The sequence below is a fragment of the Mustela erminea genome, chromosome 12, assembly GCF_009829155.1.
Source record: "Mustela erminea isolate mMusErm1 chromosome 12, mMusErm1.Pri, whole genome shotgun sequence".
Taxonomy (NCBI): domain Eukaryota; kingdom Metazoa; phylum Chordata; class Mammalia; order Carnivora; family Mustelidae; genus Mustela; species Mustela erminea.
The window spans coordinates 78181111-78195834 of record NC_045625.1 but is presented as its reverse complement, the minus strand read 5'-3'; the positions used below and the strand labels follow the sequence as shown (position 1 = coordinate 78195834).

The window sequence follows — 14724 nt, the reverse complement described above, 5'->3', positions numbered from 1 at the left end:
TCCCCCTCTGTTGCAAAATTACAGAAAACCCAGTGTTTGATTTTAAGAGCTTACGCGTGTGTTCACACACATTTTTTAAATAAATTATATGAGCAAATGTGTATTTACGTTCTGCAAAGAGAAACAAATATTTTACTTTCCTTTTCAATTTTAGTGGAATTAAAAGGAATATGCTAAATTAAATCTGCAGCTTCTTTTAAAAGTTACTACCGTAGAATACTTAGTACTGTGCTCAGCAATCTGTAGTTTTCACCAGTCTCTTTCCTCTGTTATTTTCCCCCCCAAATATCTTTGCAGCTTCGAAGTAATTCAGACCTCTAAAGAAATGACAGGAAAAAGGAAAATTCCCTTTCTCCTATTGATTCAGTCTACTGATAGCCTCAAAAGGCCTTGGGTATAAATTAATGTATAAGAAACACAGCTAACAAACGGGCCAACCGTAAACATCTCCATGCACACACTGTCAAAAACTATCAATGATTGTGAATCTTCTGGTTGTATGGGGAAAAAAAAAAGACAACAACAAAGGAAACTTGTTAAAGTGAAATTGGAAAATCACGGTATTTGTTCTTAGTACTTGGTCACCTTTGTTCCTACACCTCTTTTTGCCAGCTTACGTCAACACTGAATAAAGCTGTGACAGATTACCTGCAGCATGCTGGATCTGATGAGCTCAAAAATAAGATAGCTTGGGTCCTATAATATTTAGGATTATGCTGGTAATCTCTTTAGGGAAAGTGTGCAGTATCAGCAGAATAGGCATTCGGTCTTCGAGGGAGCTGGGCACTCCTAATTCTCCATTTGCTGGTCGCTAAACCTTTGCCTACATTGACAGAGGGCCTTTGTGATGTTTGGCGTAGGAGGAAGTTATTAGAGCTTTGAAAGTGACATCTTGAATTATCATTTGACCTCTAAAATAATTTCTAGTGTGGTGTGAAGATGCAAACTCCTTCCTTTAAAATCTGCATGTCTTCCTTTTTTTGGAAAGGCTATTTATGTAAGGATGAAACTGAGCCCATACCTGCCTTGGCTAGAACATACGTGATGTGAGGATGTAATTCTCAGCACAGAAACTCGCAGTACATTTTGCTATGGTAGCATTAGCTGTTAAAAACAAAGTCAGAGCTCTTGCAGAGAGGGCCTAAAATGAGGGCCTAAAATCTGAGTTCTTATAGAATATTCAGTGATGCCATTAAATGTTCTAAGTGTTTTCCTATAAGCTAAAACTGCCTCATGTCATATTGGAGTGTCTCTTTGTACAAATTTTTCACCAAATCAACTGTCCAATGGCAAAGCAAGTCTTTGTATTGACAATTACTTTTCCATTTCATTGTCTCTCCCTCTCTCTGACACAAAACAGACGTAAAACTCTCATGTCCTAAAGTTTGTTTATGTAATAATTTGCTGTATTAATAGCTAGGGGAATATAAAAAAAGATGTTTCTAAATATGAAAGAGTTCAGTTTGGGACCATCCAAGCAAATTGTAGGACATTATGAGCCAGTTAAATAAGATTATGGCACCAGGAAAAAAAAAGAAGTTAATATAGTGCTAACATTCTGATCTTATGTGGACATTGTCTTCTTGCAGGACAGTAATCCACCCAAATACCTTACAAGAGGATGGCACGCCATTTTTATTTTATAAGGTTTCTCTTTTCCAGAGCAAAGGCATTGAAATTGGATTCTGATCACTGCCTTTTAGAATATAACCTAGTTCTTCTCCCTGTGGTCCTGCCTTGTCTCTTTTTAAACATACTTCAAGAGATTTAGCCTTTTTTTTTTTTTTTTTTTGCCACCAAGCAGAGAAAGATGTATTTTTCTTCCCTCTGAACTCACTAAACAAGGGCTGAGAGCTTCCAGAATGGTCTCTCCTGCTTTACCAATAAAGAAAACGAGAAGTAGTATTGTGTGGTTTCCATCCCAAACTTCAGTTACTTGCAGGGGATGTATGTGTCTTTCTGTAATTAGTCTTAATTAGTGTTCCTATTCCAACCTTTGAATTGTCCATCCTCAGATACATAATAGGATGTCTTGATTTTCATATTCATCATGTATGTCCCTGTTAACTGGTCTTTCCAAGTATTGTTGAAAAGAAAGTAGCATACAGACCACCTCTTAGAGCACTGAGCCATACTACACAAGCCATATGAAACTGCCAATCCTGCATGCTCCCTTGCACACAAAAAAAGTGGCAATTTCATGTAGTTCAACCAGATGCATGTGACTACAGATAGAAAGCCTAGCCGTATGATAGTTCTAAAAGCATTCTGTTCTACTGTTCACTTAACGCCAATAACTAAGCCCCCAAGATAAGTTTAAATAGCTCATCTAGAATTTTACTCTCATAATTGGATTTTCCTCTTTCAATCTTTAGTCACCAATTTTAACTTTGACATTTTCCTACCTATTTACCACTTGAAGTTCTGTTCACTCTCTAAACCACCTCACCCGCCAAACCTTCCCAGCGTCTCCTACTTGAAATCAACATCTTCTACTCCATATTCTTCTAGCACTCTCTCAGTCTGCCTTGCATTCAAATTATTTAGACCTCTGTGGGGCTGTACAATCACTGGATTCATTCTGAAGACAGAAACTTGGACTTGCTTGTATTTGTGGCTGAAAATAAACAAATACTTGCAGAATTAATTATTTTTAAAGTATTCCTTGCTCGTCTTTCTTGGGCTATCTCAGAGGATCCTGACCACTTCCATCAAAAGAAGTGCTTTTGTGTAATTCAGTCATTTTTGATAATTAGTAGAATTTTTAGTGCACTTACAGATGTGCAGAGCAGTTGAATAGAGTTCCATAGAGGTACTCACCCCCTCCCATGCAGTTTCCGCTATGATTAATGTCTTGCATGAGTGTGATATATCTGTTACAAGTCATGAACCAATACTGATACATTGTTTTTTTTCCTTTTCTTCCTTCCTTTTTTTTTTTTTTTTTACTATTTTTAGATTTTTCTATTGTTAGTTTCAGAGGTAGAATGTTGTGATTCATCAGCTGCATGGGACACCAGTGTTCATTACATCAAGTGCCCTCCTTACTGCCCATCACCCAGTTACCCTCATCCCCTCACCTACCTCCCCTCCAGCAGCCCAGAGATTATTCCCTAGAGTTAAGTGTCTCTTTTGGTTTGCCTTCCTCTCTGTTTTTATCTTACTCTATTTTTTCCTTCCTTTACCCTATATACATAAGTTTTGTTTCTTAAGTTCCACATATGAGTGAAATCATATGGTATTTGTCTTTCTCTGACTGACTTACTTTGCTTAGAATAATACACTCTAGTTCCATCCACATCGTTATAAATGGCAAGATTTCATTCTTCTTGATGGCTGGGTTTTATTCCATTGTGTGTGTGTGTATGTGTGTGTGTGTGTAAAGATCTATATATATCTATATACACCTAAATACATACATACATATACACCTCATCTTCTTTATCCATTCATCTCTCAGTGGACACCTTCCATCGTTTGGCTGTTGGACATTGCTGCTGTAAACACTGGTGTACCAGTGCCCCTTTGAATCACTATTTTTGTATCCTTAGGATAAATACCTAGTAGTGCATATTAGGTATGCACTATTACATAATTATGAAATATTATGTAATAATATTCCATATTATGCACAACCACTACATAGGGTAATTATATATTATGTAATATTACTACATAGGGTAGCTCTATTTTTAAATTTTTGAGGACCCGCCGTACTGTTTTCTAGAGTGGCTGTACCAGTTTGCATTCCAACCAACAGTGTAAAAGGACTCCCCTTTCTCTTCATCCTCACCAATATCTGTTGTTTCCTGAGCTGTTAATTTTAGCCATTATGACCGGTGGTCTCTCACTGTGGTTTTGACTTGTATTTTCCTGATGATGAGTGATTTAAGCATTTTTTCATGTGTCTACTAGCCATTTGTATGTCTTTTTTTTTTTTTTCATTTGTATGTCTTCTCTGAAGAAGTTTCTGTTCGTATCTGTTCATACCTTCTTCCCATTTCTTGACTGGATTTTTTTTATTTTTGGAGTGTTGAGTTTGAGAAGTTCCTTATAGATTTTGGATACTAGCCCTTAATCTGATATGTCATTTGAAAATATCTTCTACCATTCTGTAGGTTGTCTTTTAGTTTTGTTGATTGTTTCCTCCACCGTGCAGAAGGTTTTTTATCTTGAACCCCAAGGTTCATTTTTGCTTTTGTGTCCCTTGCGTCTGGGGGCATGTTTAGTAAAAAGTTGGGGCAGCCCATACTGATCCATTATTAACTACAGTCCATACTTTATATCAGGTTTACTCTATGTTGTATCATTCTATGGGTGTTGACCAATGGATAGATATTTATGCATCATTATACCATGCACAATAATTTCACTAACCTAACAATTCTTTGTTTCACCTATTTATATTCCCCTCCTTCCCCTGAATCTGTGGCAAGCACTGATTTTTTTGTTTTCTTACTGTCTCTATTTTGCCTTTTTCAAAATGTAATATGGTTGGAATTACACTGCCTTCTTTCACTTACCTTATGCCTATGTGATTCTTCCATGTCTTTTCATGGCTTCATAGCTCCCTTCTTTTTTTTTTTTTTTAAAAATATTTTATTTATTTATTTGACAGACAGAGACCACAAGTAGGCAGAGGCAGGCAGAGAGAGAGAGGAGGAAGCAGGCTCTCTGCTGAGCAGAGAGCCAGATGCGGGGCTCGATCCCAGGACCCTGGGATCATGACCTGAGCCGAAGGCAGAGGCTTAACCCACTGAGCCACCCAGGTGCCCCAGCTCCCTTCTTTTTAATCACTGAATGATATTCCTTGTCTGGATGCAATGTAGTTGGTTTATCCACTCACCTATTAAAGAATATCTCTTTTGTGGGGCAAGTATGAATAAAGTGGCCAGCAACATTAATGCAAAGGTTTTTGTGTGGATGTAGGTTGCCAATTCAGTTGCTGGGTCATATGGTCAGACCAGGTAGTTTTATAAGAAACCGCCAAACTTCCTTCCAAAGCTGCTGTTCCATTTCGCATTCCCACCAGCAACAAATAAGCATTCCTTTTGCTCTGCATCCTTGCCAGCATTTGATATTATCATTTTGTTTTGTTTTTTAGATTTTAATCATTCTGGTAAGTATGTAGTGGCATCACAAGGTTGTTTTAATTTCTAATTCCCTAATGACATACAACATTGAACGTCTACTCATATGCTGATTTGCCATCCATACATCATTGCTGTGGTGTCTTTTCTGGTCTTTTGCCCTTTTTTTTTTTTTTTTGAATTTTGAAAACTCTTTGAATATTTTGATTAGAAGCCCTCGGTCACATTCTTGTTTTCTAATATTTTTTCCTGTCTGTAATTTGTCTGTCTTAATGCAATTTGATATTTAACAAAGAAAAACTATATTTTTTCATCTCCCAGAAAGAGGGGGTTTTGCTGTTTTTGAATTTTTATCAAGGGAATGAAGTCTGCCTGTTCTCTCTGAGTCATCTGTGTGTGACTTGGTGTGTGGAGTTCTCCATTCCTGTTCTCCTTCAGTGAAGGGGGTGCTGCATAAACATGAGCTTTCTGTTGAAGATTTCAGCTAAATGAAGACTAGAGAAAGAGGCTCAGAAACAAAAGAAGGAACCGCAGAGAGACTGGTTTTTCACTGAAGCAAAATAATCGCTGTTTTCTTCTTTTTATAACTGAAAAAAATTAGCTCTCAAGAATACACATCTCCTTTTAAGTTTTTAAAATTTATTTAAGTAATTTCTGTACTCCCATGTGGGAATCAAGTTCATGACCCTGATATCAGGAGTCACATGCTCTTCCGATTAAGCCAGCCGGGTGCCCCATGTCTTTTTTTTTTTTTTTTTTTTTTGAGATGAAAGTCTCCTCACATGGAGTTGTGGTTTAGGGGTAGACACTCTCTGAGAGTTAAATTATAGAATACCTTCTCCTTCTTTCTTCCAGGACTTCTCAAATTTCACTGTGAGTATGAATCACAGAAACATTGTTACAATGCAGATTCTGATTATCTTGGTCCAAGGTAGAAACTAAGGCCTGAATTTCTTTTTTTTTTTTTTAAGTTTTTTTTTTTTTTAAAGATTTTATTTATTTATTTGACAGAGAGAGATCACAAGTAGGCAGAGAGAGAGAGGAGGAAGCAGGCTCCCCGCTGAGCAGAGAGCCCGATGCGGGACTCGATCCCAGGACCCTGAGATCATGACCTGAGCCGAAGGCAGCAGCTCAACCCACCGAGCCACCCAGGCGCCCCCTTTTTTTTTTTTTTAAAGATTTTATTTATTTGATAGAGAGTGAGAGAGAGAATGGCAGGGGAGAAGGTCAGAGGGAGAAGCAGACTCCTCATGGAGCTGGGAGCCCGATGCAGGCTCGATCCCGGGATTCCGGGATCATGACCTGAGCCGAAGGCAGTCGCTCAACCAACTGAGCCACCCAGGTGCCCCTAAGGCCTGAATTTCTAGTGAGCTGGTGAGGGACCACACTTTGATCGTAGGGTTCAGGACAGCGTGATGATGAATGGGAGGAATGCAGTGAGAAACCATCATGACTACTGAGCTCTGTGTTAGTGAATATGGCTCCTCCAGATGGGGTAGCCTTCCGAAGGTATCCTCTCCAGGATTACCACGGAGAGCTGAAATGAGCTCATCTCTTTGCAAATGTTGTTTGACCTCCTTATCTCCACCAAAATGGAGTAAACTTTGTGTGATTAAAAATTTAAAATAGAAAAACTACTTTTTAAAATCTCCTTAAAAGGCTTTTTTTGAAGAGCATCCATTGAGTGAGCTAGTAGTGGTCAGACCCCAAAAACAGGTCTGCAGAAAGCGGGGGGGGTGGGGGTGGGGAGACATACTACCACACAGGGTTACAGTGTGAAGAGATGTAGACCCAGCTGACAATCGTTAAAATCTGTAAAGGAAACCCAGTACACCGAGTGTTAATTACAGTAATGCAAGATGTTTCTGGTCATACACTGGCTTCTCTTTCTTCTGCCTTGTCAATTAATGACAAGGGTTTTTTGTAACAAATTCTTTGAGTGTCCTTCCTCCTGCCTTTTGAACAAAAGATATATACCTAACAGACAACACTAGAAACTCTTTTTCCTGAGTGCCATAAACTTTTTCATTTCCCTTAATACCAGAGAAATTAAAAATTCCATTAGTTCTCAGAATAGCTACAGCTGTAATTGCCTGGACATCACTGGGCAGTTCTTAAACCTGAATGCTGTCCTAGGCAGCTTGTTAAAAAGCAAATTCTGATTCAGTTGGTCTTGGGAAAGTCTTGATTCGAGGCATTTCTGACATGCCCCCAGGTTGTGCCGGTGCCACTGGTGTGCAGACCACACTGTGGGTGGTCACCAAAGACATGACTCTTTTATCCTGAATGATGTCAGATCCTACACACACATTATCTTGTTGTAATTAAAACTCTGATAGGATAAGATGTAGCTAATGGGAATCAATTCATAAATAATGAGTTTAAAACCACTATGACTTCCAAGGGGGATATTTAACTTACTCTCAGTAATTGCTATTGATGATGATGCTAATTGCTGCTACTGTCCTTTGTTGGTCTCATTCTCGTTCTCTGTTGTTTCGGTCTATTGAGGAGTTAGAGTCAGCAAACAACTCTTTGGGGCTCAGTGTTCCTCTGGAAGATAAATCAACGCCCTTCATGATAATCCTATAAATCAGGCCTTTGAAAAAAATCATTTTCTGCCATTCTCATATGATAGCAATTTTTTCTTAATCTTGTTCCCAGTGACATATGGGATATAATAATATAAAAATAAATGTTACCTGCAGGTCATTCAGAAGCTGTCTGTCTAAACTGAATGGAACCAAAGGTTCACACAGTCTACCACCCAGAATATTACAGAGGAGAGTTTAAGAAGAAAGGGAGATCCCAAATGCTGATAGAGGAATTAGAGGAATTCTCGTAGGAATTAGAGTGTACTGAGTTGCATACACTGGTTTTGGTATTTAAGCAGGAAGCTGGGATTAAAGATGCTGTGCACCCCGTTGAGACACACGTGAACGCAGACCTGATCCGATGTCAGGAATCTTTTAGAGTCACCACATAGCGTGATATAAAAGCTCAAAGACTTCTGCTTTTTTCCTAAGGGTCTCATTTTTCCACACTTCCGCTCTTTTCTGATAAGTCAGAGTTGCACTGAAACCAGATCTTAGAAATACTCGCTTTATCCTGTAGGTTTGCTCTTCTGTGACATCAGAAGATTGTATGCCTGATAGAGGTAGAAACTTACCAGTCTGCCAGTGAGAGAGGGAGGGACTACGAACAGGGATTTTAATTAGGACTTGCCACAAACAGTAGGTGAGCCGCAACTTACACAACTACTGAGACCATGTGCAAAAGGAATTTTAACCAAAATAGTCAACCTTATTGGAAGTTTTGTATGTGCAAATTTTGCTTCACTCAGACAGTAAGAGTTTTTCCTGCTCTGCCCACTTTTAGCATAACTAAAATTCTGGGAAACAGAAACTGAGGGGTAAACCCAGTATCCAGGAATGGAAGTTATTGTTGATGGGGCAGATGTTTCTTATTTCCCTTCAGGAAAAGAAAAATGGGGGTGCCTGGGTGGCTCAGTCCACTGGGCATACGACTCTTAATTTCACCTCAGATCATGATCTCAGGGTCCTGGGATCGAGCCCTGACCCTGGCTTCACTCTCAGTGTGTCGTCTGCTTGAGATTGTCCCTCTCTCTCTGCCCCAGCCCCCCTCAAATAAATGAATAAATCTTTTTAAAAAGAAAAAGAAGAAAGGCAGAAAACAAAAGATGCTAATAGTAAACCCCAAACCAAAGGTCAGCAAACAAATAGAAACTTCTTGGTCACTCCTTAGTAATTTCAGATTATAGGCTTGTCCCTGGGCTTTATTTCCTTTGCAGGTGGTTCACATGCTACAGAGTTCCTAGTTCACAGCTTGATTCATTTACTCCTCAATGGGAGGGAGCCTCACTGTAGCAGAATCACTTGCGGATCTCTTCCAAAATATGTATCCACCCCAATCGCAAGATTCTGATTACTTCTCCTCACTCCAAACATGGGAAATCTGTATTGCTTAAAGCCTTTTTTTTTTTTTTAAGATTTTATTTATGAGAGAGAGAGAGAGAGAGAGAGGAGGAGAGCAGACTCTCCCCGGAGCAGGGAGCTGATGTGGGGTTTGATCCCTGGACCCTGAGATCATGACCTGAGCTGAAGGCAAATACTTAACCAACTGAGCCACCCAGGCACCCCTGCTTAAAAGGGAATATGTGGAATCCCTTGGTTGTACTGAAAGAAAGAAAATTAGGACTACTGCTTTTAGGAGTCATACAAATGATCTTTGGTCTCAGTAGAAAAAAATTTTTTTTAAAAAGTCCTGAGGCACCTGGGTGGCTCAGTCAGTTAAGCATCTGTCTTTGGCTCAGGTCATGATCCTAGGGTTCTGGGATCAAGCCCCATGTTGAGCACTCTGCTGAGCGGGGACCCTGGTTCTCCCTCTCCCTCTGCTGGTCATTCCCCCTACTTGTGCTCTCTCTCTCTCTCTCTGTCAAATAAATTATTTATATATATATATATATATATTTTTTGTTGTTGTTGTTGTTGTTGTTGTTGTTGTTGTTTTAACTCGGACACTTTCCTCCACAGACTTAAAATGTTTTGATGATAAAAATGGCCAGGTTGAGTTGTAGGAGTAGGAGTGGGGATTGAGTGCCACAAGAACATCCACAGTTTCCTTCAACCAGACAGTACCTGAACAGTCCACTATTACTACCGTGCCTGGTGGATTCTTTTAAGAATGAAGGTATTTTGATGCATCAAAGTGACGCATTTCCTAGTGCATGCATTCGCCTGGATTAGTTAATCTAACTTCACACCTGCCTTCAGCAGCAGGGGGTTCTGAGGGACCAGAACAAAAGATATGTACATTTTGATCCTCAGGAAGCACTGAACACATGGTGACTTCATGCGCTGCTGTAGTAAGGGGCTCTAAGCAAGGGAGAGCCTTCAGGAGGTACCGGGGGACAGGGGGAGAAGAGAGAACTGCCATCTTCAAAGAAGAGACCAACTGTGACTAGTTGATAATTATCGAATAGGACCTGCCTGCCAAATCAGGGAGTATTAAACTAATCGTACTTCCTAATGTGATCTTTTATAAGGTAAAACATCAAATTCTTTCAAATCTTTCATGATAGTCTTTGATATTGTATGAATATCATTTCCGAAATACTATCTAGGATTGCTTTTATAACAAAAAGATCTAGTTGGTAAATAAAATTTTAACTTAAGTCTCCACAGAGGATTGCCAGTAGGAAAATGGAAGTGAGCAGAAGATATAAGAAATGGGGAAACTGGGGCGCCTGGGTGGCTCAGTGGGTTAAGCCGCTGCCTTCGGCTCAGGTCATGGTCTCAGGGTCCTGGGATCGAGTCCCGCATCGGGTTCTCTGCTCCGCGGGGAGCCTGCTTCCTCCTCTCTCTCTCTCTGCCTGCCTCTCTGCCTACTTGTGATCTCTCTGTGTCAAATGAATGAATAAAATCTTTAAAAAAATAAATAAATAAATAAATAAATAAATAAATAAATAAAAGAAATGGGGAAACTGAAATGAGCACATCTCAAGCCGTCTCTCAGGGCATCGCGGCTCCTCTGTGTTTGTCTCTTAGAGAACACTGTTGTTGAATTAATCTGCGAGTCGCACAAAAGCAGGACAGTTGAACTCCCCCTTCAGTTACCTTAGAGTGCCTTCACTGTTACAGCTGGTGTGGTCCAAGCCACCACATCCTCCGTGGACGTTCAGCTTGGACCCGTGATAAATAGCATGTCCGCAGATCTGCGTTCACTGCAAGATAACTGCCTACCAGACCGTGGCTGTAGTACTGGCAGGACGTTTAGAAGTGTCCATTGGAGCAGTAACGTCCTCGTTGTCCTAATCAGTGTCCGAAATTCTCTGCCTTGAAGACGTGCTTTATAAAATACATAGGACGAGTTGTGATGTTGTAGCGCAGAAGCAGTTTATTTTAAATGAAGGCAAAGGAATAGGATTAGTCCTTTAAATTATTTAAATTTATCTTTACCTATAATACGCCTCAGATGACCTGTTCTGCCATGATAGGTAAAAACAGTCCTTGGTTTCCAGTTGATAATGCCTTCCTACACATAACAACACACATATGCCCTTTTCTTTCTCTTTAAAAATACTGTTAAAATGTTTATGGTTCTTCAGGATTACACGTTGAGCTGGGATAATAAATATGTATAAATATGCAGATGCTCTATCGAATCATTCCTTCTCCCATTTGTATTTTCCAAGTTGTATAAGATAACCTTTGTGGCTTTCAAAAACATCTTCTCACACCCTGGGGGGCAAATTACCTCTATTTTCATTTCCTTTAGAGTTAGATCATTTTATAATTAAGAACTTATTGAAGCAGATTCTCCCCACGTGTAAGTTACTCCCTGGGGAGTAATTTATGCAAAGAGTGCCTCTGACTTAATATCATAGACGCCTAACAACTGTACAGCAGATACCTGTTATTTTTAGTCAGTTTTGTAATCATTATAAAGAATCCCCTGTTTGAAAGATCATCACTTAAAAAAAAAAAGTACAAATAATGTATAGTGTCACTCTTTTGAGTTTCTTAAATAAGATTTTTTAATAGAGGAATAATAACGTGGTCTGTCATAATTCTTGTCCAATAGCATTAGAAATACCAGCTAACAATAGTTCTGATGCTGATGAAGACTGACATTTTGTAGTTCTTTACTCTTTGCAAGGCACTTCACATAAAATATCTCATTTAATCCTCACCAATCTATGACATTTGTCAGCTAAACTTGATAAACCAAAGAACAAGAATTTGGTCTTGGCCGTGGACCCAATCAGTAACAGATTAAGGACAGGAATCCAGGAAAAGAGAATAGAATTACATCAACTCTCACATTTTTCCCCCATCACAAAACCTTGAAAACAATTACCAGTTCATCTCACTTGAAAGCTAAAGGAACAGAACTAATATAAATACTTAGGCTCATAACTGTTTTAGTTGACTTTGTCTCAACTCCTGATGTTTTTATCATTATCTCTGGCTGGTGCTATTGGACTAATATAGGAATTATATTGTATATTACATGTATTCATGTCCGAAACCTGAGGTAGGCAGGGAAAGGGTTACTGAACAAAGTGTTGGGAAAGCTGGCTAATTTCTAGTTGCCATCTCCCAAAGCAGCTCAAGGGCATCATTAACCACTTCAATCCTCAGTTTTCTCATACGAAAAATAGGGCCATAACGCTGAATTTTTTGCTCATAAAGATGACTTGAACTTACCATGAAATACTTGGTTTCAAAAAATTGAATACACTCTCCTAAAGCTAAGTATTCTCTTTTTAAAAAATGCAAAACAATAAGAGAAAGAGGGTTATGTCTTACATTTATCTGTTTTGTATATTCCAGGGTGAGAAACTATAGAAAAGCATCCAAACGGCAGATTGATGTACAAAGCATTTTGAGGCATATTTTGCATAATTATTTTAAATTGGGAACAGGAATAGCAGCTCTTCCTGGTGTGTACAATTTTAACAGCACTTAGAATACTACCAGAGACATAGGAATTACTATATTCTAAATAAAGTTTATCTCATGGATTCATCCATAACCTCAGTGCTGATGACTTAAAATCATCTTTCCACAAGTTTCCATCTACAGGTGCCTACCTGTGCCCACAGGCGAGATGGAAATCCCATGCTCTACCACATTCCACAAAGTAGTTGCCTTACCAGCAGCCCCATTTGTGTCAAAACTGCTGTTGAACCTGACCCTCAAGGGTGAAGCTGAAGTCACCTTTGATTCTCCATCAGTCTCCACCTCTGTGTCCTTTCTTCTGTTGATCCCAGTTGAAATTCCTATTTGCTTCTTCTCTCCCTTTCTCCTGCCACTGATGTAATCCATACTTTGATCTCCTAACACCAGCTTTGGAATAGCCTTTGAATTGGTCTTCTGCTTCATTTTGTTCAACTGGCTGATCCCACCCTTCTGAAGGACCCAAACCACCACTTCCAATGTGTCTTCACCCTATTCCCTTCCTTGAATCCTTATGGCCAGTGGCATCAGGTGAAAATTCCTCTACTAACTCCCAGGAACTCCATAATCTCCTATCACTCCCTCTACCCAACCACATGGCCCACGTTTCCAGTAGAGCTGAGTTGTCTGTGAGCCATTGTCAATGATCACGAGGCGCTGTTACTCCAGATCTCTTCTGTTCCATTCTGCTGGCAGAAATGCCCTTTGCCCTTCACATCGGCCTAACCTCACCGTACACAGTCTTCAAACTCAGCCCAGATGTCTTCATCCCCATGAAATTACTTTGTTTATATTAAAGTCATAGTGGCCACCTGTTTTTATCATTTTCCCCTGATTTCTCCATGGATTAATTTTGTTGTATTAGTGAAATTATCTGTGTCCTTAATTTATAATATCTTGTGTCGATAACTTTTATTAGTCTCGTGGTCATGTGGAGTGTGATCAATACATGTTGTCTCCGTTGACATTTTCACCAGTAAACATCCAGCCACATCATGTGTAAAGGCTCTATCACCCCTTCCAGTTTTGCTTCATTTACTTATTTAAAATGCTGTTGAAATGAGGCATGGGATAGCTCTCAGTGACCTCGTGTTTGAAGTGCAAAATAAGAGAACCAAAGCCACAGGTTCAAGGGATTTTTGAGTCAACTTAGTAACCAGGTCAAGCTTAAAAAAGAGGAAGCAGTGAACTAAGAGTTTAGAAAACTTCTGATCCCTGCTTATATATGTCAGTTTTAGAAAAACAAAGCAAACGGTGGTAGATGGCTGTCCTTTCTCTCCAGGAGTGGTGGGCGACCCCACCCCAGCGTCCTCAAATCCTAAGGTCATGCTGGGAAGAGGGGGGAAGGAGACAGGAGAGCAAAAGGATGAAACTCAAAATGTGTCTTTTCCCCTTTCAGCACAAATTGAAGTGATACCATGCAAAATTTGTGGCGATAAGTCCTCCGGGATCCACTACGGAGTGATCACGTGTGAAGGCTGCAAGGTAGGGGGCTTGAACACAGCACTGGCCAGGCATCGTGTTTGCCTCAGGCATCGGTGTACCTCCCCATGCACGTGGTGACATCTTTTCAAAGAGGGCTGAAGGGTGCTTGTGCTTGCTGCTCACCCATGGGAGCTTCTGCTTGGTGTGTGGCTGGGTTGGTTTTCTGTTCTTTGGCCTTCCAGCTTTTTCGCGGTTGCATACCTGGTCAGCAGCTACTTAAAAATGGATTTTTAAAAATGGATTTTAAAAGCTTGACTTAGTCACATTTACAGATAGAAATACAGCCTCTTCCTGTTTTAACAGTACTGTCTTTAGTAAACTCAAGGGTGTTGATTACTAGGTGAAACTACTAAAGGTTAAAGATTGCAAGCCAATGGCCTAGATTTATTAATCTGCTTGAGAAAGAAGTCACAGGTAACAGTTGCAGTATGCACAGGACCATCTTTTATTCTCACATTCCAGAAAATAAAGTAGAAGCATAGAATGTCAGAAGTATACCAGACTCTAAATTAGTTAAAAATTATCTGCCCCAACCTCCTCATTTTTCAGTGAGTGAGGTATAAACAAGATCATGCCATTAGGCCAATGTCACTGATCTAGTTAGTGACAGAGTATGGCCAAAAACACAGGATTTTTATTCTCAATCTAGTGTTCTTCTCCAAGGAGAG

General features: G+C 39.7%; 1 protein-coding gene across 1 annotated transcript in view; it reads left to right on the top strand.

The window, feature by feature from the left end:
• RORB (RAR related orphan receptor B) overlaps nt 1-14724 on the top strand; it is a 190411-nt gene that overhangs the window by 120394 nt on the left and 55293 nt on the right. Inside the window, exon 2 of the mRNA XM_032308223.1 lies at nt 13971-14056. Within this exon, the coding sequence (XP_032164114.1) occupies nt 13971-14056 (86 nt within the window). The remainder of the gene's footprint in view (nt 1-13970; nt 14057-14724) is intronic.